At 37.3% G+C, this 27,905-nt stretch overlaps 1 protein-coding gene across 7 annotated transcripts in view; it reads left to right on the top strand.

Moving 5' to 3' along the window:
• RMDN2 (regulator of microtubule dynamics 2) overlaps positions 1 to 27,905 on the top strand; it is a 148,095-nt gene that overhangs the window by 27,821 nt on the left and 92,369 nt on the right. For 4 of the 7 annotated variants that reach the window (XM_064414786.1, XM_064414787.1, XM_064414792.1 and 1 more), the window contains 6 exons: positions 4,146 to 4,221; positions 5,881 to 5,958; positions 13,821 to 13,919; positions 15,660 to 15,713; positions 15,802 to 15,882; positions 25,076 to 25,645. In XM_064414786.1, the coding sequence (XP_064270856.1) occupies positions 4,146 to 4,221; positions 5,881 to 5,958; positions 13,821 to 13,919; positions 15,660 to 15,713; positions 15,802 to 15,882; positions 25,076 to 25,192 (505 nt within the window). In that variant the 3' untranslated portion in view covers positions 25,193 to 25,645. Of the gene's footprint in view, positions 1 to 4,145; positions 4,222 to 5,880; positions 5,959 to 13,820; positions 13,920 to 15,659; positions 15,714 to 15,801; positions 15,883 to 25,075; positions 25,646 to 25,717; positions 26,435 to 27,905 lie in introns of those variants that run through there. The other 3 variants (XM_064414789.1, XM_064414790.1, XM_064414788.1) reach the window with 3 other exon arrangements.

Below are 27,905 nucleotides of genomic sequence, written 5' to 3'. Positions count from 1 at the left end.
CATCCATATCCCCATGAGGATGATCATATACCAATACAAACCAATACTTTACCTTTCCATGGAAACTTTGTGTCAGATGGATTTTTGTAGATTAAATATCTTGATAGCAAAATGATACAATATGAAGTATGCAAAACTGGGATCTCAGGAAGGGCAATGCAATAGGGATCATAATCAATAATTTCAGTTGCAAAATCTCCCCTACTTAGAAATTGGTATCTCATTGAAATAATGTCGAAAAGAAATCCTGTGGATCTCACTACATTGCAGAGAATGTCGGAATATACAAGTGGGTGAAACTGGTGAGTGAGGCAGTCGGGGGCCAAAATGTAAGATGACATGCACAGAACTGAGCTGTGCAGAGGTGGGGAGATGCAAGAACACATTTAGAACTGGAGTGAAAATGAACTTTCTTTTCACTGGGCCTCTTGTGTGCTGCCCACGCATTAGCCTGTGCTCACACTACTTTACACGTTAAATATTTCTCAGATAAGGAGGAGGGAGTGAAAAACAGTTATGAAACACATGAATTAAACTTTGGTGGTGGTAAATATCACAAATTCTCCTCCCATTTGAAAAGTCTTGTGAGATACAATTTAAAAAATGGATGTTTTCCTTTCCTATTGGTACTGAGAAATGGAGATCTAGATTTCTAAATGTAACCTGTACCCACACATTTCCAAAGTCTATGTGACATAAGAAGTTTTTTTAGATTTGCGTATATAGGAGAGGAAGGAACAAGTCTGGAAAGGTGCATGTTGTTTCTGGTTTTGGCCATGTGAATTTTATCAGGGAAAAGATAAATAATGCTATATTTAAATGCCCTAGTGTGGCTTAATCTTCATTTGAGACTTCAAAATCTTTTCTCTAAATCTGTCTCATGTACATTAGCTGTGGATGACAAAGTCTTAAATGTAGGTATAATTTTTGATATTAGAATTCAAATTGGCTTGATAAAATCATTGGATCAACCTTCTTCTCTTTTTTTGGCAATAGGTAAGATGTGCCCCTTACAAATTTCCCTGTAATACGCATACCAGAAGGGAAGATGTTAATTCCCTTTGATCCCTTGATGATGGGTACATAGGTACTTGGCATCCATCTCTGTCAGCAAAAGTTTCTTGCAAGTCTGGGTTTCAGGACATCATTTCTAATGGAGGAACATGTTGCTGACCTGTTATACTGAGTTTGTTTGATTGTGTTTATGCTCAATAAAGGTTTGTTAATTGTGGGGATTAATCATACGCTGCTACACTGTATTCAGTAATTTTTCTTTTGTCTGGGAATTACATTTTTTAATACCAACTGAAGTACTGTGTTGGTCTTGATGAGGTAATTATTGTTGTGTTTATCTGGATTAATGCATCTGGGGCTGGTTTTTTTACCCTGGAGTAACATCAGCTCAGCAAAGAGGTCATTCCTGGCAGCTCTTTGCTGATACGATTTCCTCTTTATTTTTATCCGTGAAAGTTCTGTAAGCAGTACTCTGATATTCAGAGGGTGTGAGGGAGGTAATGGCTGTGCAGAGAACCAGTATCGCTTGCACTTCTAACAGACGTGCTTTTTACCCATTTCATTAGACATTTGCACGTTGTTGTATGTTCATCTTTTCAGTATTCCCCCTGTCGCCACGAGATGGGGCAGGTGACCATGGAGCGCCGGGGCTGTAGAAAGAACGACAAAGAACCAGATGGAAGAGTTTCTAGTTACTCCCTGCCTCTTTTTCTTTGGTCATTTCCTTCACCATGAGAGTGGTGAGGCGCTGGAACAGCCTGCCCAGAGAATGGGCATCCCTGGAGGTGTTCAAGGCCAGGCTGGATGGGGCTTTGAGCAACCTGGTCTAGTGGAAGGGGTCCCTGCCTATGGCAGGACAGTTGGAACTTGACCTTAAGGTCCCTTACAATATAGACATTCAGTGATTAACATTACCCTGTGCACCATTGAAAATAAAAGTTTACCTGGTGTTTTAAACTCTTTGAAAATTATTTAAAAAGTCTAAAAAATATTCTCAGGAAAGAAAGGACACCCTTTTTGTTTTGTTTGGGGGATTTTTTTTAGAAATGAAATGAATATCCAAAATGCCATAGAATTTCAAAAATTAAATAATTACTTTTTATCAATTGGCTGTCTAGTCCATTTCAAAAGTATAAAATTTAAAAAACCAAACCAAATTAAAAAAAAAATAAAGATATGAAAGACATTTTTATTTTTCCTTTGGAAAAATAAAGGGTAATTAAAGTTAGTAGGTTAGCTTACTTTTAATTCAGTGAAAATTTCATTGGGATTTCCCTCCCAAGAGATTTTAGCTGTAAGTAGAAGTTTTTCTTTGAACTAGTTTAAACTAAGGCCCTCTTTCTTGTCACGCACAGACAGGGAAATACTGCAAGATGCTGGATTAGCTTGTTCGCTTTTCATTGTTTTCTTTTGTAGCAGCAATCCGTTTAGCTATGGTATGCTGAGTTTATCTGATTAGCACTTAATGAGTGAAGGGAATAGGGGCAATGTTGCCTGAGTTACTTAACCCTAATAAAGTTTTCACTACCTCCCCCCTCTCTCTAAATACCTGAACTTTCCTCACCCCCACCCCTCGCTTTTTCCCTCAACTGCAGCTCGTTCCCATAGGAAATGCACTCGGGCTCCAGCTCTGTCAGCACTAGTGCTGCCATTAGCTGGATTTTGTCCAGTGCACATTGGTCACCACAAACACCCTGCTCAACAGTGTTTGACAGTCTGTCTGGAGCTCTTACAAGCTCAGCTGCTGTTCTGCTGGCTCCGTGCCTTACCTGGGAATATTTACTAACCAAAACACTACAGACCAAAACAACCTGTAGCATGAGCATTTCTGACTTAAAACCATTAGGTATAACTGTAAGCAATAAAATAATTTCTTGGGTTGTGTTAGCAATGACATTTTAATGAGGATTCACTGGAGCTTGAATAATTACATTAGATAAAGAAATTCAAGAAAGCTGATGTTTAATAGTGCTTACAAACTGTGTGTGTCATGCAGATTGTGGTTGTGTTACCATAATTAACTCAATAAGCTTCTTGCATAACACATGTTTTCCTCTGGACTTCAACTTGATTTCCTTCTTTTAGGATTAATTTTTATTTTTGCTTGGTGTTGCATTGTAAAATATTTGATAAAAAAGCAAAATTCTGAAAAATATTAGAAAAATAATCTACATGAGTTTTTGCTGCTTAACTATTTCTTTGGTGGTTCTTTTTGTTTTATACAGAGATGCAAAGTTGTCTTAATACCAATGAAAATATGTCCAAGGAAACTGTAATTGATATCTGTGCAAGAGATTCCTATGCATAGAGGTTCTGTAACTGTTGAAGAAATAAGAAGAAAGCAATAGAAATTTAGGTGGAGTGTCAATAATAGTGCTGCTTAGGAGATCTGAATCTAGGTTTACCTCTGAAAATATTTTCAATTATAACTGCTTAACAATACAAATATTTTATAGAAATTATCTCACATTTCTTTTACCAGTGTCTCCAATATATGATAATCATAGTTATAATAATAGAAACAATAATGGTCTTAGCAATAGACATCTAGCAATAGCAGTAGTGATCCTGTTGGAGCAGAATGCATGTGTATGTTTTCAAATTTTAATGACACTAGAAGAATGTCAGAAGTGCAGGAGTGCACTGGGGTATTTGAGAAAGGTGGAAGGCAGCTGTGAATGTTTCTGAGGTGTGTACAGCTTCCTGCTGGGCACACCCCAAGCATTTGCCTTCCTGGGTGAGTTTCTGCAGCTGGTGGTGCTCACGTTCCCAGTGAAGCGCAGAGCACAATGTGTCAGGGTAAACTACTGTCAATAGCAGAGCCAGTCTGGAAGTGTTGCACTCTGAAATAAATGGCTGAAGTTTTGGAGGAGAAATCTGTTTTTTCACTTAACTGACAACCCAAACAGTGTCGTTTAAACTTCTCCTTGTTTCCATTGTTTTGTTTTGGTTTGTGTTTTTGTCTGTTCCTCAATATTTATAGCTCATGCCAAACTTCCATCCAGCCATTGAGAATGGAAAAAAAAAGGTGTAAATGTGTGTATTAGGTATTGAAATATTTTGTAATTTGATTCAAAGGTTTATTTAAATCACAAAAAGTATGTGTGTGTGTTTTTCTTTTCCCCTCTCAGGTTTGCAATTATGTGTGGCTATATGTCTCAGTTTGAAAGTGTACAAAACAAAATCAGGAATGGTTATCTCTTTAAGGTATGTTTTCGTAGGATTTGGGGTTGGTTTTTTTAAGCTATTCCTTTAAGTTATTTCCTTATATAGTGTCAAAGATAGATTTTTCCAACACAGTAATTCTGCCTCACAGGTCTATTTTGGTGCTGAAGTTAAATTGAAAAGCTTATTATTATGTATGAAAATAAATTATATGCTTGCAAAATATAAGAAATGAGGTAGGATTCTGGGAACATCATTAAGATTTCTGATTTCCTTTGTAGTCAAAGCGGGGAGGAAAGGCAATAATGATTCTGTTTAGAAAACCAAAACATATGAAACAGCAAGCAGTGATCTAACACAGTTCTGCAGTCATCCTTCATGTTGCCCTTAAGTAATGTTTGTTTTAACTCTGTCCTTGCAAAGGTAATTGTGTTTTTTAGAGTTAGCTGTTTGTGTTACATGTGCTACTCCCCCCCTCCTTGTCCTCAGCATTGCTTAGACACTTTCCATCCATCCCTTGCCCTCCAAGCTGGCGTCCCCCCTTTCTGGGTGACAGTGAAAGGCAACAGACATGTTCCAGTCCCTGGGGAATGCTCCTCTCACATCATGTCCGTGTTAGGACTTGGAGTGTGGCAGAGCTTTCCTATGAGAGAGCATTAATTACATCTGAGCTGTGCCAAGCCAGCTAAGCCCCGAGCACTGGGATAAACTGGGAACAAAGGGAAAATGACAAATAACACAAGTGCTGCAGCTGTTCAAGGATGGAGTTTTTTAAAGAGTCACTGCGGTGTGAGCAGTAGCCGTTGCAGGGAAGTTTTGCTCTTCACAAATAATCCTGAAATCTGTTGGTTTGGGAGGATAGTAGTATGAAAACATAGCTCCTATCTGAATAGTTTGTAGATATGATAGTATAGTAGTCTCTTATATATATGTAAGTCAAATACTATTGTGACTGGCTTAATTAGGAAGACACATATGTGGGGGGGGAAAAGAAATGTTTGAATGAAATCTATTTTGGGAGGCAAATGGTAGGGCTGAAATATTTATTTTTTCTTCCAGCTAAGGTTGAGCAATAAGAGCTTTCTGTGGTAAATTAAAGAGAGAAATAAAGGTACTCATGACCTGAAATGAAAATTATTTTGAAATTACCTCATTAGATATTTTACAGATTTTGTAGTTTCACTATAAACAGAACCATTTTATTTTCTGAATTTCACATTGGTTTCTGAATTTCACACAGCTAGTTGTATCAAGTACCATTTCATTGGGGCTGTCTCATTCCAGGGTGGAAGGAACTATGCTTCAGTAATGGGTGCTGGCATGTGGGATCTGTTCAAGAGTAGTTACTTCCTCACTGATTTGATCTGTGATAGTTTCCTAATACTGACTGTAAATGAAATTAATTTAATTGCAGTTGCCTTTTTAAGACAAAAGTTCTTGAATTATTTGACTGAACTTTAGAGCTATTTAGTAATGTTCTAAATACAGCATGCCTTCTTGCATTGCGTGCAACGTTGCTAAATAATTTTGTGGTTTCCCTCCATGAGGAAGGGATTTGCTAGTTAAAGTTTTAGGTTGTTAGAAGACAATTGCAGCAGAAGAGAATTTCTAAATTTGTTCCTGATTTGCAGCAAACTCCTTAAAATGTAAACACACTTGCCAAGTGAACATCTAAAGTGATGCTAATTTTCTTTCCAATAGGAGCACCTAGACAAGGCAATTGAACTTAAGCCTCAAGATCCATTTCTATATTACCTAAATGGAAGATGGTGCTATTCAGTAAGTTGTGTTTTATTTATCTAATGTATGAATTGAGTATAATAGAAAATTATAATTAAATAGTGGGACTTAAGACAAAGCAGGTATTTATTTAAGTAGATGTTTTTTGAGCTAAATGAAGCAGACATTTACACTTCCTGAGTTCACTGTCAGATGCATGATGCTCACAGCTGACCATTCCTGCAGTGTAATTAGGTAAGTTGTGCTTGCATGACCCTCATTGTTGTGTGCAGGTTTTTTATCTGAATGAATGAATAAAAAGTAACTGATTTTTGGTAGGGAGGAAGGATGACCTCTTGAGTTTACTTCTTTGTTCTGCCATAAATTTTCTGGGTGGACCTGGGCTGGTAACATAGCCTTGTGCTGACTTTATTTCCCATCCATAACTTAAGTTAAAGGCATTTAAATGCTTTGGAATTATGCCTGTGGCAGCAAGGCTACCATACTGGCTTGGTAAATTCCAAGGGAATGTCCAAATAATATTCATGCATAAAAATATGTAATTCACCAATGAGTTTTGCATGAAATGCAATTTGTGTCATACGGGTACAATATTGTTTTAGTTATAAATTTTAATTTATATTTTATAAAGATTATATTAGATTATAGTAGATTCTGTAGTGATAAGTACTCATATATGAAAAAATAGAATAATTTACAAGATTAAATGTTAATAAGTTTTTTAGAAAAATTGTGCTTGTGCTTTAATAAGAGAGTTGTGTTTTTGGTAATCCACATCTTTGAGGGCTCAGCTGGCTGTCCGTACTGGTTCATCTCTAGTACTTTGAAGAATCTTTTGTTGGAAGAAAACATTCTTGCATTGTCTATGCTGTAAAAGATCACTGTGAGTCTTCTCAGAATAATGACTACTAATGCACAGTGAATTCCAGCCAAGCTTTTTTCTTTTGGATACTTCCAGTGCAAGTCACTACAAAGTGCCGGCAAACTGGAAAGAAGGATTTGCTGTGACACATTGCAGACTTTGTCTTTATCTGCAACAAGGCTTAATGCAAAGTAATCTTTCAGCAGTTTTTCAGTTCATATATTTAACTTCCAAAGAGCTTTCAGCAACCATGTTTTTTCTCTGTTGATTTGAATAAGGAATGACACCAGCTTTTTCAAGGAATTTGACTTTTTGCTTTTTGTCACAGTGTACTCTTGAATAACAGCATTAGTTATGCAAAAATAAGTTGCTGAAGATGGTCCTTTAGTCTGCCTGCTGTCCTGCCTCTGAGAAGCATCTCTCTGACCAATGATTCCTTAAGCACTTTTATACTGTGCTGTCCCCAACAGATAACTGCAGCTTCCATTTAAGCCAAATACTCCCAGATGTTTTTCATGGCTTATTTCTCATGTGAGCTGCTGCTTTTTGGAAACACACAATCTCAGTATACTTCACTTAGTTTTTATTGCACTTTGCTTTTTACTCGTTTCATTTTCATGCTAATCACCACTTCCTGACTCAGTAATACATGTGGTTTGTTGTACTGTATCATTACAAATTCTTATCCCACACTTGCAACATCTATACAGGACTTCCTTACTAAACATTGAAACCACATATTACATTTGCTTTAGGTTATGACCTGACTTGCATTTAGTTGAGTGAAACAATCTACCTAAACAGATGTAGCCACTGAAATATGTAAGGATTGAATTCAGATTTCTGTTGTTCTTCTTTTTTTTTTTTAATTCTTGCCTTCTGTGACTGCCATGAATAGTTACTACAAAATGGTAACCTGAAACACACAGAACAGATTTGTGTACTCTAAACAAATGCAAGTATAGGACTGAATAACATCTTGTTCAACTTCTGGGGTTGTCAGCTCTTAAAAACTTACTGTCTTTGCACACTTTCAGTAGCAAGCTGAGGTCATTTGGAAACATTAGTTTTGAGGCATTACTAGTTTTAACCCTAGCCCAGTGAGATTGGTAATATCCTCACTAGTTTCAGCAGAGTGAATTGTTTCTGTGCTGATCCACTAACCCAGGTTTTGGCTGTGCGTGTCATATAGTAGTCATAGGAGCTTGTGGAAGGTATGCCAAATTACTTGCTTCTGTTCTGCAGACTGTGAAGTTTCTGTAGTAATTATGCTGTAGTAATTATCCCAAAAGAAGATTGTTGGCTGTGGCATTGATTCCAAATACTTTGTTAGGGTAGGGATTATGATGGAGTGTTGAAAAATTCCTTTGTCACTTGTCTATTCTGGTACCTGTAGATGGAGTGATAATGCTCCTCTTAGATGTTCTGTTTTTAATGTTCAGTCTCACTGTTGTTGAGGCTAGGAAGGTGTTGTCCAGTGTGAGATAATTAAAGCAGAAAAGAGATGATTCAGGCAAGAAGGTTAGTTTTTACATTTAGCCTAGCTGACTTTTGGGATCAAGTTAGGATTGACCATTGAATGTTTCTTCTTTCATAGGTATGGCTTCCCAGGGTATTTTTGTGTAATTTTGGTCACATATTCTTTTACTGAAACAGTGTAGTTAAAAAAATAACAAGTTTTTGATATTTTATAGGCTTTAATAGCAGTTTTGTGAAATCTGATGTACTTTAGCCTTCCTAGTATAGTCAGATATTTCCCATTTACTCCCAATTTAATGTTAGCTATTTTTTTCTTGGATGACAAACAGGAATTGCATAAGATACTGTAAATGGGGATGCTTCAAGTGTAACTTGGGGCTACAGTTGATTTGCAGAAATGAAAAGCCATTGAAAAGACTTTGAGGTAAAAAGTCTAGAATCATAGACTCATCAATGTTAGAAGAGACCTTCAAGATCAAGTCCAGCTGTCAGTCCTGTCACCCCTAAACCAGTGGAGGCAGATGCAGAAGATGTATTGAAGACTGAAATCTATATGCAAAGACTGCATGCTGTACTAGTAAAAGCTGTTTAATTAGTGGAGTTTAATCTGGCCTGACTGCCATTTCCCACCCTCCTCAGTGTAGTGCAGTCCTCTGCAAGGAGCAGTGGTACAGCGCTGCCGAGTTTCTTACTCTGTAGTTATTCTTGCTGGGCCAGAAATGAAGCTGATGCAAGGTGTCATAGCACCTTCCAGCAGAAAGGATGAGCTGGGTTTTCACTGCCTCACATCAGCTGGGGTTTGTCTGTGATGCAGAGCCAGTGACAGTTGTGCACCACTTTGTCTAAAAATCACTTTTTGCTGTTTTTTATTTCTCTAACCATTTAAAGTCAGTAGAGCTGTACAAAAGAGGAGGATCACAGAATCCTCTCAGCTCTGTTAGAAAATTACTGCTGGTATCACAATCAGGCAGGCAAGATTTTCACCAGTCATTTCATAGATGTCATGGTGGGCAAAATTTTGCCTATGAGACCTGCTGTGTATGCAAGACGTAAATGGATCTATGGTGCATGGTATATAAGAATTATTTCCTTAAAGTTTTGGGAACAATTATCTGATAGTTCTTTATAACTGTATGGTTGGGGGGGGAGTTAAGTGTTTTAATGTTTCAAATAGGTTATAAAACTTTCTAGTTAAGATTTATGTCTACTTGCATTACTGGACAGGCACACATGTGTGCCATTATACACATGCACAGGCTAGCATGTCCATGTGAAACTGGATCAGAATCCCTGGTAAATGCTAGTAGTGTGTTAAAAATTAGATCTCCTGGGATTTTCCTTCTTCCGGTTATATGCTATGTTTTGGATTTGTCTCTGGTGTATCCCAGTATCTGTTTGGGTTACATCAGGGAATAAATGGATACAGTTCCTTTGTGTGCTAAGTGGGCTTCCCTTACTGGAAATTGAAAAGCCTAATTCAAGTTGGATAAATACCTAAATGCCTGTGCAGACTGTCCAGGTTCCTCAGCTGGCAAGAAAGAGAATGTTTTTTTTGGAAGCCAATAGTCCAAAATTGGTGTCCAGTTACTTAATCTCTTCCAGAAGTCAAAACATTGCAAAATTATTTAGTACAATTTTACATCAATATATTGTAATGAAAAAGAAAAATAAACTCTCTGAGGATATTTAATTAGGTGCCATTAATATTTTACTGAAGCTGGGTCAATGCTGTGATTTGCCTTTACGGAAGACAATTGTGTTATATGTGTTCAGTGAGATATTAGCAAAGAAGCATTGGAAGAGGATGTCTTTTAGGACTGAAAGTCAATTGTGGATGCTTTTTCAATTCAGGCAGGTTAGTATCCTTCATACCAACATCCTGGAATTTGAAAGGAGCTGTCAATGGGCTGGGTTTGCTTCTCATAAAAAACAAACAGAAGACAAAAATCCAGCCAGTGTTGCAGAATATACATACATACATACATACATACATATATATATATATATATATATATATATATATACACACATTTGCTGATCCTAGGCTAAGGAAGAGAAAGGGATATTTTTGAAATTCATTTTCACAGTATTTAGGGGAGAACGACATTTTTTGGCCCTCAGAGATACAAGAGGCCTGATGGAAGAATGCCGACTATGAACTTAACGTTCAGCTGCAGTTTAACTCTGGGAGTGCCTTTCTTCCTTCTCTGGATATTTTGGTATAGGATAAATGGATGACAGTTTGTTGATGGATCTGTAGGAGAGATTGGTTGTGACAAACATCTCTGTTTGCTTTGGGATACTGTAGAATGGCCTACTCTCCTTGTCAAAGGCCAGGCTGTCAGGATGACCCACTACCCTTCAGCTCTAAGGGAGATCAGGAGTTGGCTGATGGTTCCTCAGGCCTTTGTTTGTTGCTCTTGAGTGGGTGGGAGTAGCTATCCTTATGTTTGGCAGCTGGGAAGTGATGTTCCTTGAGTGACCCAGTACATTAAAACCTGATATTCTGTGGAAACACAGTGTTCCTTGCAGTGCTCCTCTGAATTTTCAGGCTTCTGGCAGGACTGACATCAGGATTTAGGAGACCTGAAAAACCAAAACTCACTTAACATTTTGAAATCATCTGTAGGGCAAAACCAATCTTCATTCATTAATTTTGTTATTGTTGTTGTAGCTATTACTTGCAACAGTAGTTGTTTGCCTTATTACCTGCTGCACTCTACCACTCTTGGAACACTCCCTAAGTGAAATCATGGTTCTGCTGTAGTTGATGACAGTTATCCTCTCATTATACTTGATTTTGTGTGGACCTCCAGATACACTTTGCACTATTGGAGTAACCTTGAGTGCACTACACTAGGGCAGAATACACACGTTACTCCAGGGGTTGCATTCCCTGTGCTTGCTCACAGAGAATAATTAATAATGTGGTATAGTAGGAACAATGTTTCCATTTCATTGAACATGGTGTAAGAGTTACTCAAAGTTTTTCAAATTAAAGACTTTACTTATGTGTGTTTAGGGGAAGAGTATAAGTTTCTGTTCATCATTATTGCTCTGGGACACAATTTTGTGCATTGCATATAACAGGTCTTTTCCATTTGTCCCCCTTCAGTCCTAGAGGGGTGGAGACAGACTCAGGCACAGTTAAGCTGTTGTGATGGGATTCACCTCAGCTGCCTTTAGCTACCCCTAGTGTCTGTGCTCCTTTTGTAGTTGAGGAAAAGAAAGTTAGGAGTGTTCATCCCAGGCTAGTGTAGGTGAAGAGGAATTGCCTAATGGCCAACTGCATATATGTTTGGGCTTTTTAGAAATTTGAGTAGTGCAAAACAGCACCCAAGCCAGACAAAATAAAGACTAAAGCCTCATTCTGATTAAATCTCATAAGAAAATAAAGTAACTGCCAGGAAGAACTTGTGTTTTCAATGGTTAATTATAACTCCACATGGAAAAACTGTAATTTTGTTTCCTCATGATTGCATAACAACAGACATGAGTGTGGTAATTGTATCTGTGCAGTGTATATCTCCAGGGTGTTGTGTGCTTTTGCAGAGAGCAGTGTAACACATTCCCTTTATTTTTACCCCCTCTCTTCCTCCTTCTTGGTTTGATGGACCTAGAAATTACAGAAACCCCCTTCCTCTTCCAAGAGAAGAGAGAACAAGGCAACAGTAGATTGATGTGAAAGTGGTAGATTGATGTGAAAAAAACAGGACAAAAATTCTTTTAATAGCTCTTGTAGAATATGTCTCAGAAACTGTACAACAGTGAGAGAAATTAAATGGGGAAGGAAATTATATTTATACCTACAATTAGAAGTTTTAAGCAGCATGTTGCAGTTTGTAGCACAGTGGGAAAGCACTGCAGGGACAACAACATCTTGTTGCTCCAATGAGTAAGAACTCCATGATTCCTGGAGAGGTTTTGTAAAAAACTTTTTATGTTCTCAGAGCAAGCTTCTAAGGCGAGGTATGTGAAAGAGAATGAAAACAAAAGCTCTATTTTTGTAATATTGTTTCTCTCTGGATTGTAATTTAGTGCTTTGGTGTGAGACACTTACTGACAACATGTAACAAATAAGGCCTTGGGACCCTGCTGAGCAGCTGGCATGACTTGTCCAGGATGCCTTCTGTCTCCATGCAATGCTGCTCTTATGTAGCCAGAGACACTGGGGCCAGATGAGAAACCATGATCCTGTGCGTTTTCCTGCTGCATGCTGGCCTGTATTTCTGGTCTTTGCAATGCTATTTTTTGTTTGCAACAAGAAGTAGGTAGAACTTGATGTCTGTTCAAAGGAGAAGCTGTCTGGTAGCTGTGGATAGTTATGGGAGAGTGGATTCTCGTATTTACAATTATTAACTGACTTTTCCTGGGTAATTGCTGGATATAGGTGGAGCTAGCAGGGGGAGCAGCGCAGCCCTGCAGATACTGAGAACCCAGGGAATGAGGCAGGAATCATCTAAAACAAAGCAAAACCTTTTAAAATTTTATAACAGTAGGAGAGACTTGACTTCAAGGCTGAACTCTGTTATTTGAATTGCAGCTCCTTTGAAAAAGAGATGTCCCTATGTGATTCCTACCTCATCTCCAAGTCTCTGGTGAGAGGCTCTCTTTCTTAGCCCTGTGTGTTCCTCTTCTCTGTGTTGCCTCTTCATAGATCAGGCCAGAAAACACAGAACCTTGGTTTTTACTATTTTTTGACTCATCTGCTCTGTGACAGGAGCCATCAGTGCTGTGCTTCAAATACTGATGTGAAGGAAAAAACTCCTGGCTTTTCTTTACATATGTGTTAGAAGTGTTCAAAGGAAGGTGGCTTCACTCCTCCACTTAAACAGGCTCTTCTTTCACACTGCATTTCTTAGCAACTCCATCCTTTGCTAGAGATATGAGGGTTGGGTGATGGAGCCAAATACCTTATGGCAGTGACCAAAGCAGTTTCTGTCAGGTGTCAGTGTATGTCAGTCATATGCGTTGTGTGGCAATATGGCAGTTTCCTAAAGTCCTTTTATAGCAGCTGATCTTCCTGAAATGAGTTGAGGTCATTGGCAAGTGTCATTTGTCAGATTGAAGAGCTAAAAATGAAGCCTATTTCTTAACAGTGGTTGTCACCAGCTTCTGTGCAATAAATGAACTTGTTATACAAGCTCCAAAAACATTCACATTTTTACTGCAGCAACACCTTTTCATAATGTAGGAAAGTAGTCAAGTGCATAGATTATTTTGCAAAGCTGTCTATCTCATGAAAACCTTAACAGGTTATAAGTACTATTTCTAGCCTTAGGTTTTTAAAAAAGACAGGATGCTATGAAACCTAAAATGTACTTTAAGCTTTAAACATGGAAGTAACCTTATATTGGTGTTTGGTCATATGACTCTAAAATCCAAAAGACTTCTTTGAGCTGGCCAAACTGACACTATAAAGCATTATTTTACAGGTTCTTTTCCAAAATATGTTGTATAGTTAGTACAATACAAAAGACTATTTACTGCAAAACTGAGAAGCAACTCTTAAGAAATCTCTTTTTAATTTTTTGTTTGTTTGTTTGTTTTTTAATTCTAGGTAGCTCAGTTGTCTTGGCTTGAAAAGAAAGTAGCTGCTGCTCTCTTTGGGACTCCACCAACTTCAACAGTAGAAGAAGCATTGCAGAATTTCCTTAAGGTAAGTCCTAGCCAAGGGTTTTCCTGTGTTGCTGTTTGCCAGCTGTTATATGTGAGTACTGTCAGGATGTCTGTTCAACAGACTGTTCAGTAGCTATAAATTCAGGGCTTTTCTAAACACAACTGAGCTTTCTATTAAAATATTTTTTTCTTTTCATTTTTAAAATTAGTTTGGACATGAGTGGTTAGCACCTTTCTTTTCTTTATTTATTTTCAGGAAATACTCCAATTAATTGCATGGTTAATAGTTATTGAATTGAATGTGATATAAATATAGATTAGTTACATATGCTGCTGAAACAGATGAACCATTGTGATAGTGATAATTGCTGATTTGCCTGTTTCTGCAAGAGAGTTGGCATAGGCAAGGAAAACTTTGACATTGTGATGCTTCTCTTTTTTCTGATCTGAAACTATTTTCCATTGAATTTCAGTAGAAGCTTTTCTTATTTGTGGAGATGAAATTACTTTTGTAGTGAAGTAGAGAAGAAAGCTGTCATATAGGTCCATATTCCTGGGCATTCTATTTGAACACAAGAAAACACCACATGAATAAAATAAATCTATCTTTTATTGCTTTCTATATGAATAATTTCTACTTCTGGAGCTCAAAAGCTTACACATTTTTCACAAGACTAGATTCAAATCATAAACTTCTATCCTTACAATTGCTATCAAAGTTTTTCAAATAAATTGGACAGGCATCTTTTCCTCACTGTAAAAAGTGCTTCTTTTCTGTGTTCTTAGTCTATTTAAAGATTTAATGATCTCCTGAATTTTGGACAGTACAATACATTACCATCTTCCCAGTTTAAGAGATTTTATCTTGAAGGTCAAATTCCAAAAGTGGTAGAAATAATTTGAAACATTCACTTTAGCTTCAGGGCTTTTTGTGGTGGGCTGCAGAGTGACTGTGGTTTTAAGTCATCTTCAGCAACAAAAATCAAATTACTTTCTAAAAGACAACTGTTTAGGTTTCTTTTTCAGTTGTTTGATTCTACACAGTTGTGGTAAAGCAGCATTGTTTTGGTCCAAAGGTTACAGCTACTATAAATTTCACTGATGTAATTTTTCCCTCCCAATAGCTGTTCTTTGATTCAAAGCTGCTTCTTTGTTAGTAGATAATTAGTAAGAGTTTTACTCATCTTGTAAGCTTCTGTAGCCTTGATTTGTTAAAAAAAACCCAAGACATTATTAAACTTTTTAAATTACCTGAACTTTTCAGAAGATGATAATTTGAAAAGAAAGGTGAACCCAAAGCTAGAAGATAAGAGACTGTGGAAGAGAAATAATTGTAAAATTGATAAACACAGTTCTTTACTCATTACACAAAGTGTGAATGGTTGCTTTCTTATTTCTTTGATGAGGAAATAAATGTTAATAATCTATAGACAGTGGTATCTTTAAGCCTTTCCTGTAAGTGAAAGAATCCAATAGATCTTGTACAGAATGACCATAGATCTTCACAGAGTGCTTAGGGACAGAGGAGAGCAAGCAGTACAGAACATTTTCTGTGTTCACTGTCAGCATCTCATGTGACTGCTTTAGGGTTTTTGTGGTTTTTTTGTTTTCTTGATTTTTTTTTGGAAATGCTACTAAACAGATTGCATTACACAGAGTAGGGATGATTCAGTCTGATGTTTGAGGAAATGTAGTGCATTACTTAGAATGCTATGCAGATCACATAAATCTCATCATGCAAGTTTTATGTCTATTTTCTTTCCTGTTTTTTATTATTTAGGCAGAAGAAATGCATCCAGGATATTCCAAATGCAATTATGTGTATTTGGCAAAGGTAACCAAGTTCTTTTAAAAATAATGATTTGTAGACTCTGGTGTTCTTACAGTGGTCTGATTGGAAACAAAATGTTTTTTCTTTTCAGTGCTATAAAGATCTTGGCCAGAAAACCAATGCACTGAAGTGCTGTGATTCTGCACTGTCAATTCTCTCAGTTACTAATGAGGTGGGTATTGAGAGTGATAACTTGTTCCCTTGTGACTGCTCTCTTGTCTTTGGCATCCATTATTGCACTGCCGGTAACAACATAATGTTTCAGTTTTTCCTCTCAGCACAGAACATTCCTTTTCCCTCCACTTTAGGTTGGCTCATAACAGTTGTCTGTATCAACAGCTTTAAAAAAAAATCTTTGTTTGGGGAACTGTCAGGGACTCGTTTGTATCAGAAATTGAATTGTACTCTTTGTAATTCAACCCACTTCATTAGATCATCTTGAGCAGAAGCAGTTGAGTGTGTCACTCTAGCTGTGCTGAAATTTTGCCCCAGACCTATGTTTTCCTCAGTTGAAAGCACTCTGGATTTTTGTCCTACAGTCTCTGTCTCTGCTCCTGAAAGCCTCTGGTTTGTGATTCTTGTCAAGGGCAGTATGTTAACTACAGCAGAGACAGATAAGTTACTAAGATTGGCTTTGTCTTCAACCACAGGACAGTTAAGGAGGCACAGTTCTTCAAGTCACATCTGCTGGCCTAGAGTTTGTTCTAAGAGGTAAAAAGATTCCTCTTGAGTCCCATTACAGTATTTTAGGCCCATTAGAGCATTTTTGTACATTTGGTATATTTTGGTACATTTTTGGACACAAAATTTCTACAAATATTTTGGAGATTTTAAGTTGTTTAATTTCTCAAATATAAACCAAGTCATGGCAAGAAGGTGCACTCTGTCTGATCTCGTGTAAAAGCAAGTTCCATAACTGACCTATGACTGGAAACATCTTACCATCCTAGAGCATGACGAGTTCAAACCTGAGCTTTTTCAGCCTAAGGGACCCCCTCTGAGCACAGCAGATGTGGTATGGAGAAAGAGAGGTGATTCCTGAGAAGAATTGGCCCCATCCCATTTAATTCTTTGAAGTTAAGGAAAAAGACCATTAAACAACTCTTTAACTTGATTGACAATAAATGCTGTGTGTGGAGCACTAACATGTTTATGTCAAGTGTTCCTGCTGGGAAGAGAGACCCCTGCATGCCTCACCAGCCGCTGCTCCTGGGTGGCCTAATTTTTGGCCCCAGTTATAGTATGTACCAATCATAAATTAAGTAATCATTGCTTAAGTTCAGTGTTTCTTTAAAAATGTATTGATACCAATATGACATTGACAATGATTTAATTCTCTCTATTCTTTACCTTACTGTTAAAATATACCTTCAGCTTGCCTATTACATAGGAAAGGCTGCTATAAATTATCTCTTTAATATCACATCACATTTGTGAAGTATCAGCAGACCTGAGAAAGAGAAGGAACCCTGAGGAGAAAGCAGGAATTCAAAAGGAGTCTTAGGGATAGGTGTATGTATTCTGGCAAGTAGGGTGGTGATGAGAACAAGAATTACACTGATTTGTGTCCAGTGGTGAGTGTCAAATGGGCCCCAAAAAACTTTTGTCCATCTGAAGAGGACAAGATGATTTGACCTCTCCTGTTTTGACAAAGTCTATAGATATCACAGATTAGTGTCCTTTGTCTTGTTTATTTGTGATGTGTTTTGAGTTAGATTTAGAAAAAAAGAGTCCAGAAGAATATGTCATTAGGGCAGTAGTATGTAATTCAATTTAAAAAAAAACAACCAAGCACTCAGCACAGGGTAAAAAAAACCAAGTGCACGCTGAAAGAAATTACTGTGAAATGGAGATCTGGAACATGAACTCTGCTGTGTCTGACTGTTACCTCAAATCCCATCTGAATTTGAATATTACATGTTGTTTTGGTTATTGTGTTACAGAAGGACTGTTACTGATTTTTGGGAAAATGTGTTGGAAGTGAAGTGGTTCAGGGCTTGGAGCTGTATGTAGGCATAACATTTAGTGAGATTAGTTTAAGAGGGGAAAGAGACTGTAATAAGACTGAAGAGGCATTGGGGAGAGAGTAATAAACAGATGCTAATATGCACTTTATTAGTGCCTGAATTGACTGCAGCCCTGTAGAAGATGGGGTTTGTGGTCCAAAAGAAAAGCACAGGTCAGCAGCAGTGTGAGGATTTCTTTCCATTTGCCACAGCTCAGGATCTCAAGGTTGTCAGCAGTGTGGTGTTCTGTCACAGTCATGTGAAACCCATCATTCCCAAGTGTAATCATAGTTTCTCATATGAGTTTTCTCTTTCTTCAAGCAGGAGAACTCCTTTATTGTTTTTAAATGTTGGCTTCTAGTGAGAGACATGTATTTGTATAAAGGCATAAAATCAGGAGCAGGCTGACAGATGAAGTTGCTGGAAAGGTGCCACATTGAGGAAATGTATATATTCCATGATAAAAATCATCCTGCAGAAAAAATTATCATAGGCACTGTTTTACTTTTTATTGCTTCTGAGCATCCACAGTTTCCAGTGACTTCTGGGAACCAGAGGTGCTTGACATCAGTAAAGTAGCCCATAGCTCATTTTAATCCTCAGGTCAAATTCTCAGCTGCTGTAACTCAGGACACTTCTTTCACACTTTTTCTAGGATTCATTTCATATAACATTTTGAGTTAAGTGATATTATTTTTGTCTTGAATGCTATGTCACATCCAAATATCCCTTCTGTGCATCTGTTCTACCATTTACAGAGTTTGTTTTAATTCAAGGGGTAAAGGGGCTTCCAAAGATAGCTTATTCTTGTTAAAGGAAAAAAAAATCAGATGGCCTGTTTCAAACTTTAAAACCTATTCTGAACCTCAAAAAAAGGATACACAGAAATTATAAAAAAAGAAACAATTTCTGATTGAATGAGTCCTGTAAATTAAGAGTTACAGGAGGATTTTTAAAAATAGGACAGTTTTTTAAAATAGTTTGACACATTTTTAACTTACCAGTCTATGCATTTTTTTTAAAGGAAATATGTGAGATTTGGTATAAATTACATCTGGAAAAACAAAGCAGATATTACAGTGCAACTTTAAAGACCTTTTTCTATCCTCTCTAAACAAAAAACCTCCAATGAATCATGCAGTCCTTCCTTGGCCATAAATAGTGTAGAGTGGTACTTCACTGCTGGGGGTGCATGGGACATCAAATTGTCCAGTTTTTCTCTGGTTGCTACCCAGGTGGATAACCTCAGGGTCCTGGGAAATATTTGCCCCTTCAGTAAAAGAGATCCCAGTGTTCAGGGCTGCTGTGAGTTATTGTTAAGTGCTTAACAGCTGCTCTGTTCATCTAGAGGATGTTGCATTACCCTTACTGAGACTCATTACTTTGTAGTGTGCTCAAAGCCTTGCTGAGTGTGACTGTGTCAAGGGCACTTGAAGCCAGATGTGGTGGTCTGTTGTGGTGGAACAAAATTACTTTTCTAAATTTCAAGAGAAAAATGTAATTTAATTTTGAAATCATGAGTGTCTGTCTCGCATACAGAAAGACAGAACAGGTAGGTGTGTGTGTGTGTGTGTGTGGTTGAATACATGGTTCTTTGCTTGTAAGGGGAATAAGACCCTAATTTCTTGTTTTTAATAAAGATTGTTGGAAGTTTTCAAGTCTGGAACTCGTAGAATTTCAAGTCTCGATGTAGGATTATAAAGTATAATCGTCACTGAATTGTTTTTTCTTCTGTCTGGAGACAAGCATGAGCATGACAATGAACTCTGTGCTTGTAGGACCAGTAAGCTCACCACAAAAGGAGTTAACAGCCTAGCAGAGAAAGAGATTAAAATTTCAAGGTTCTAGTCTCTATTACATTAAAAAAAATTAATCTGAAAAGCAGCAGTAGCATTACAAAAAGTGTAGTCTTTGGAGAAATGAAAACAGGAAAGCAAAAAAAATGCAAAGGAAATTTATTTGCCCTGAGTTGCTGAAAGTCTTACTTAAAATGTAGATAAAAACTTCCCTAAAGGTAAGAAAGTGTTTTACAAAATTATTGGTGATTTTGTGCACTCCATCCTTCCCAGCAATTAGAAATTATGGCAATTCAGAGTTGAAATTAACAAAGAAGGGAGATTTAGATCTTACAGAAATTCATTATTATGACATTCACTTCTTACAGGTGTAGAATGGTAGGAAGCAGAGACTTGTTAAAAACTCTGCCTTCAGCCTCAGTGACATCTGAAACTCGTGTGGAGGAGGTGATAAATGTAATAATAGGCAGCAACAATGGCTGGATTTTTACACAAGAATGCAGCTGCTGAGGGGAACTCATGCTCATACAGTTTTCTTACATGTTTTTGTACAACACCATAATTGATTTCCCTGGCTATTAATTTAATTTTTAATATTGTCTATAAGGACAAAAGTGGGAATTGCAGAGGGATGGAAGAGAGGTCAGAGTATAAATTTCAGCACCCATCAGCTGTTCCATTCCAACAGACCATTTGTCTATCTGGATTTTCAAGTTTTTCCAAGAAATAACCACTCCAGCAGCCATGGATTGGTCATAGGAGCAGACCTTGTTGTGATATTTCCAACAGATCTTATTTGAAGCTGCTATTGTCATTTGTCATTCTAAGTAGATTTTGAGGAGAAAAAAGTAATTGCTTTTAAAGTGAAGGTTACAAATTATGACTTGTTTTTGAAAAAAACACCAATTGAAACTGAGTAATTTGGGCTAACCTTATAAAAGTGTTTTTGTTTTCTCATCAACCAGAATATTTTCTTTTCACATCTTCAATACAAAATGTCATGTTTTTCAGAGAGTATTTGTTGCTTTAGATTTTTTGCACATTTGTCCTCCAAATGGCCAACAAAAATCAATGATGTTTCAATTCAAAAATAAGGGAAGTGTTCGGATTTGTGTCAATTTTGAATTCTAGGCTATTGTTTTCCTGCTAGTACTGTTTGTGGAGTTGAACAACAATTTCCTAATAGCTACCACCAACTCAAAGCTAAAACATTTTTTGAGTATGCTTAAAAAAACTATTCCTTAATTAGTGGTTTTGTATACAATAAATGTGAGTGCTTCAAGCTCAGGGAATACACTTTTAAAAAACTCATTATAAAGAAATCAAATTTCAAACTAAAATTCTAGGGGAAAGTGAGACATTTGTTAAAGAGTTGCTAAAATAATTTGAGACTGCCAATATTTTTCATTATTTTGCACTTCAAAGAATAGTATATTTTTCTCTAACTTAGTGATCAGATCAATTTTCTATCTGCATGTTTTTGAAGTCCTTGAAAAAGGTTTGTTTGCATTGTGTACTTATTTCTTCTCTCCTTCTGAAAATTATTCCGAAAAGTGATGAAGATATTTTTTGTGGTGTCACAGTTTCATGCATAAGGATGAAGTTTATCCTGATAAATATCAAGATTATTATATTTATGATGAAACTGACTGTCACACAGTATTTGTTTCAACATCCTATCAAAGCTAACACAGTTTTAGCACAGTTCTTAGTCCAGCAAGAGTGGTCAGCAGCCAGTTCCCCAAAGTATGGAGTGTCTCTGTCTCCTCCATGTAGTGTGTCTCCATTGGCATTCTGATGATGCAGGGGCAGAGTGGAAGAAGTATTCACAGAGGTGGTGGTACAATCCAGGATTACAAAATCAATTGGCAAAAACCCATTTTGAATTTTTGTAGAGTAGCTGGGCCAAGTAAAACTTCTGGGGTTTTGAAATATGTTGTCTTGGAGGCAATATACAGGGTGAAGGAAAGCCTTGACAGGCACCTTTCTGAGAGGGCTGTAACTGGGTGTGATTGTGTTCAGGCTGTTTCAGCAATGGCTGTGCAGAAAGAAAATCTGTAGGTCCCATCATGGGAGAGGCAGCAGCTGGACACAAAGAGGAGAATGTCTTTAACACCACAAGCTCCACATTGTATACAGTAGTAAAAGAAAACCAGATCATAGGTGAAATTTAGTCTTCCAAGTCAGGAAAGGACTAGCCAATTAAAATTTTACATGACTACTAACTATTCTGAATTGTATTCTGCTGTTTTGTAATTTTTCAACAGTAGTCCTTGAACAAGGTGAACTGTTTATTTGTATTCTTCTGTGTGAGAAAGGGTATTTTCCCTCTACTTGAAGTAATATCCAAAAATCTGTAATTATTTGCTGCATATTTTAAAGCTGTGTTTGCCTTGATCCTAAAAGCCTTGTGAAGTTACAGTTAATCCCCAGAGAAGATAGGGATAATATGAAAGAACACAGAATGCAGCAGCTTGTGACGTACAGCAGTCATGTAGAAGGTGGCACGTGGATGATTGCATTGGTGTGTTGCAATATCAAAGGAGAAAACTCATGGTATTATACAATTGTTAGTGCACACTACAGTCACACCATCTGTGAGAGTCTGTCAGGAAACCAAGAAGGGATAGGATAGCATTTAGCTTTGCATGATTTATACTGTCCACAAGAGCTATTGCTCTCTAACAGCCCTTGTGCATGCTTGGGAGTCTCTTCTGCTAGAGTCCAGGATTTCTCCTGGAGCTGGGAGGGAACGATACAGCTGTACCCAAAAGCAGGAGTGTCTCTCAGCACCTCATTGCTGTTACTGCGTATCAGAGTACAGCTTTGGACCACCCTTGCAGCCCAGCTTATTTAATGTACCATGCTGCCCTGCTGACTTCAGTGAAACCCTACAGGATGCATGTCAGCTTGGGATTTGGCAGTGGTTGCACACAATTATGTTTTCGTTGGCTGGTGTAACCATTTTGATTGTGGTCATGGGGTTGTATCATTCTCTGTTGACAGTTGAGACTTTGTCAACAAGTGCACACATGTGCAGTGCCTGGGTTGAGTGTATTAGCACATAAGGAAATAATTAGCAGAGATGGAAGGTAAAATCATTATCTTTCTGTCTTGGCTTTAATTGCCATTTAATTTTTACATGCACATTTATATGTGTAACTCTCCATGTATATGTATCAGTAATTTTTTTTTTTTTCAGTAAAAATGAATTGTCAAAATATGGACTACTTCCAGATAAGCCAACATTCCCTTTTTCCCACCAGCTCTCTTTTCCTTCTTGCTCTTGTTTTCAACTCCCTCTCTCCCCTTGTTCAGTCCCTGGCCTCCCAGGTCTTTTTTTCTTGTGCATATCCCCTGTGAATGATGAAACATAAAAGTAAAGCAACAAAATAGGAATGAGGCAAAATACAGTCCCTGACCCTGTAATTTGAAGACATTTTGTGTAGCAGTTTGCAGAACATTTTGAACTCATATTCAACTCTGAAAATGATATAAGGAGTGTTTAATAAATGTAAGCCTTGACAGTAGAAAGATGAGGTTGAAAATGGCTGTGTATTCAGTCAGTGCTGAACTAAGCCTCAGGGTGAACAAATGGGACTGACACAAGTATATTGCATTCCTCCTACAGCTTGCACATCTTCTTCTGCTTGCCACACTCTAAAAAGAAACCCTGCTGTCTGGGGGGAAAAAAAAGGAAAAAAAATAGCTGACCTTACTGTTCATTTTCAGAGAGCCACAAACCCAGAAATCAATAAGGAAAAGAGTTGGCCCAAGACAGGATTTATGGCTTTTTATTTCCATTAGCAACCAAGCTGTGGGCAATAATGAAGTTTTCACTCTTAAAACCAGAAACTAGTACACTGAACAGAGTTGTGGCTTCTCTCTCCTTTTAGCATGACACACCTCTTGGTCTGGAAGGACTCTCTCCAAAGGTGACACAATAGTTCCCTTCACTGACCATTCTCAGCTTTGTTTTTAATGCCATTACTGATTTTTTTCAATGCTTTTGCCCTACGAGTTCAAATTGACTGGAAGCTGCTGGCTCAATGAATGCAACCCGTTAAGCAGTTTGCACAATAACTCCTGCTTTAACTGATGTAGTCCTGTTTAGAACTGGCAAACCAGAGGTAGAATGCTTTGCACGTTTGCAGTTTCTTCTCCAGACAGTTCTTAGAACAATCTTGGGTTTTGTTCCATTCTTTTTCCTAAGCCCAGAGGAAGATTCAGGGAAGATTGCCCAATGTTTTCTGGACCTTTGCAACTTGTAAAGCTCATTGCCCAATATAATCCTTTACTTCTAAAGAGACAATTATCTAAAGTTGTTTGGAGATATATTTTTTAAAATGCTGTATCCTGCAAAATGAGTAGAAATGCTGAACACTATTTGGATATGAGAAAAATGCACCTTTATAATTTTCAACTTAGAAAAATGTCATAAGAGTGTAACCAGATACAATTAAGCTTTTCCATTTTATATTAGCATGGGACAATATCTGGCTTTTTACTTTTTTATTTAATGGAGTTTAGAATCATTTTCATAAGTTGACCACAGTCAGTACAGAAAAGAGTGTATCTTCCCTGAATTAAGGGAAAATTTTGAGGTTTTCAGTTTTTGGTGAAAGCAGTGGCATGGTGCTCCAGCCAGCCTGTAGTGACGTGGAGTTTAAGGGGTGCTCAGTGCTGTATGACATTTCCTTCTGTTAGAGTATTTTGGCAAGAGCTTACGGGCTTTGCAGTGTGTGCCTTTAAAGGCCTCTGATAAATGATTAGGCAGATAGTTTAGCCTATTGTTGCCAGTAGGAGTAAGGCAGTAACTCCAAGAGAAGTGTTCAGCTAATGTATTAATGCCTTAATCCAGACCAATAATATGATGTAGTTTGACATGTCTGGCATATGGTTTCTATCATCTCAATATTCTTCTCTGTTCCTCCATGACATTATAGACAACTAACCAAAATAAAGAGAAGCAGGAATTTCTTCACCCATGAAATATATTCTAAAATGTTCTGTATTTTGTTCCAGCTCTTTGGTTGATTGAGTAATGAAGTGATCCTGAAATGTAGTGATTACTTCACTGACTGTCTAGAGTATTTTTCTTGAGAATATACCATGGCAATATCATTACTGGACCTGTCATTAGAAATACTTACACAAAAGCTGTGATGTGCAGGCACTTTTCACTTGCACTGTTAAATATCCATGGATGCATGTGTTGGGTGTTTGGACCCTTATGAGCCTTCAGGCACGAGGTGGTGACATTTTAGAAATGTGGTTTTAAACCAAGGTGCATTTTGCAAGCTAGAGGTTTTGCAGCAGCAACTAAAGGAAGCAGATTATATCCAGGGGACACTTAAAAATAAGTAGAATAATGGAGTTTTTGTACTGTAGTTTCATGCTTATATGCATGTGCCCTTTTCCAAGGAGATTATACATGGAATAGCCAAAACATATGGCACTGGGTACTTGTGAGACAGTCTTAGGCCTGGCTTAGGTTTGAAGCCCCATACAAGCTGTGCACTTAAAACATTGGCCTAAAAGGAGCCTTTTCCTGCTGCCCTAGGAGTACAATGTAGTGTTGGCTCTGAGCACAGCAGGTCACCTGCCTCTTGCTCCCACATTGGCCCCACTCTGCCATGAGCCCAGTAGCACAGGGAGAGCTCAGTCTGGAAGATTCTGAGGGTGCAGTCAGCCCATGGTGGCTATTACAGGTAGGTATGGCTGTATGCTCTGAAACCACCATCTAACCTATGTCATTAATTACATTTCCCAATGTTTTCTTCTTAGTTGCATAATAAATCATTAGCAAACATCACAGAACATCTTTAGAGAAACTGCATGTGGTCAGGATGCAAGATTGCATCAGGTATAAGGCAAGGCAATACTTTATGCAAAGTACATCAATAAAAATTATATCCCAAGCTGAAGGGCTTACTGGTCTGCTGAGAAGGCTATTTGTGGGCTAACATTTTAAGTGCTTTAACAGAGCTGTAAAGGGAGGGCCGCCATCTGGCTCTTGTTTTCACTTCAAACTTTATTTTTGTATTCACTGATAAATTAACTTACTATCCAGTCTTTACATTTTGTGGCTGTTGCAGTTGTGTGTTATGTCTGTTGTTAGTAAAGAAATGTGGATAGGCACGTATTAGGCAAATGAAGGGATTTATCCTCTCTAAATTGATGCATGGTTGTCTGTTTCTTTCAGGATAAAGAGGCCCAGAAAGACTTAGAGGCTTTACTTCTTACACTGAAGCTCTGATACTACGTACTTTTAACTCTTCATGCTGTAATAAAATTGTAAAACTAAAATGAGACTGGAAACTGTGGGTAAATTTCAGCTAAGTCAATGAAAAAACAGTCATTGATTTTGGTTGGCTTGGATCATGGCCTTTAAGTGTCTGGAGATTATGGTATTAAAATAATACATTCATTATTGATTATTTATAAACTTGTACTGAAGTTTAATTTTCAATTTCTGACACTGTGAGTCTGATTCTCTGAACATGAAGTCCACTGCTGGCAATGGACATACTGGGGGTTTGAATGCAAAAGGAATAAATCTCACTCTTTGAAAGATGAATCAACTAGTCCGTGATGCCAGCGTAGAACTACGTGTAGCATAAACAAACAAAAAAAATGTTTCTATAGTAAATTATATTTATATCAACTAATTTGCACAGATGTGTACAGAAAAAAATCATGAATATTTATGTTTACACATTTCTCTACTCCTAAAAAAATTACAGTCTTGTTGAAGTTAAACAAAGCTGTTGCCGCAACAAAGCTCTTTTTACTTTAAACCTATTGTTGGTTTTACAAAGAAATGTGAACATTTTATAAATTAAATATTATAAATTATTTGTAACATCAAGTACAATATTAAAGATAAGACAAATTAAATAAAGTGGTTTAGATTAATCTATTACAGCTGTGATATTTAATGGATTTGTATCAGGACCTCCATCAAGTTTGTGAAGTCTGGCTCTCTGTCTTTGAAGAGTTGCCTAATGTGGTTTCATCACAGTGTCTTTGAAGAACCTAGTCCAGCATGTGTCCATCACTAATCTTTTATATCATCTATATAACATGACCTGTACATAAAAATAGACTGCTAAAGACCTACTACTTCTGAGTGTGTTGGACAGCAGTGTTTTCAATAAAATGTAGCAGATAGGGAAAGAATTTCTATTCACCGGTGGAGTGATCCAGAATACACCAGTCTGTAGAAGAGAGGCCAGTTGTGATTGGCTTTTAATTCAGGATCTTAATCTAGATGCAGGGTGTGTATCTTGAAGAAGTAGACATTTATTTTAAAGAAATATGCTTTTTTTTTTTGAATGTTCATCCTGTGTAAGAAATAGTTTCTATATGTCTTTCTCAATTCAAGAGTTCTTTTTTTTTTTAATACATAATCTCAGAGAAAAGGGAAAATGAAAGATTAATCCTAACAAAGTGTTGTGATTCACAGAGTGATTGGCTTGTAAATGGGGAAGCTGGAAAGGTGACACATCATGATTTTGGTAAGGGGCTGTTGATAAAGTCTGCTTTTGATGTTTTCATAGCCAATGCAGGAAGCATAGTTTAAAATAATCTACAAGAGTGATTTGTACGTAGGGTTGTTGTTAACAATTCACTGTCACCTAAGAAGATGTAATAAGGAGGCCTTTCCTGAAATCAATTTTATGCTAATTTATATCCTTTATAAAATAAATTGGATTATGCAATAGATACTTCATTTTAATTATTGCTGATAAAAGCTGAAAGTGTATTGGAGAAATAGATTAGAACAAGAAGTTACTTACATTAATTACTGAAATTACATGACATAAGCAGGATTTACTTCATTAAGGGCAAATATAAAGTCTTGAGTTGAAGTAATTAACAGAAAGAGATTGGAGGAGACCAGGCTAGTTGTAATTCTATGGAAAAGGACATGCAGATTCCAGTGAGTGGCAAGTTAATCATGGGTCAATAATGTTATGTTTTTGTGAAAAAACAAATTTCATACTAGACTGAATAAATAAACATTCCCCATTAAATTCACATGAAATAACCTTTTATTCTAATTAGGCCTAATAAGTTCTAATGAGGTCTGAGCTGGTGTATTGTATCTAGTTTCAGGCACCACACTTGAGGGAGGTTGGGGTCTAACTGGAAGGAGTCCAGTGGTAGAGAGAGAGACAAGAATGATGAGGGTGCTAGACAACATTATTTTGCGTGTAAAACATGAAAGAATTTGGTGTGTTTAGTCTGCAGGAGCAAGGACTAGAGGAGTATTCACATTTGTAAAAGGCCACATTGTAAACGGCTTTTGCAGAGAAGACAGTAAAAAAAGAACCCCAAACCTTGTTCTCCAAATTCCCTATTCATAAGACAAGAGGTAATTGCCTACC

The sequence above is a fragment of the Passer domesticus genome, chromosome 3 (assembly GCF_036417665.1).
Source record: "Passer domesticus isolate bPasDom1 chromosome 3, bPasDom1.hap1, whole genome shotgun sequence".
Lineage (NCBI taxonomy): Eukaryota > Metazoa > Chordata > Aves > Passeriformes > Passeridae > Passer > Passer domesticus.
The sequence above is the reverse complement of the archived record's forward strand: the minus strand, read 5'-3'. Positions and strand labels throughout refer to the sequence as shown.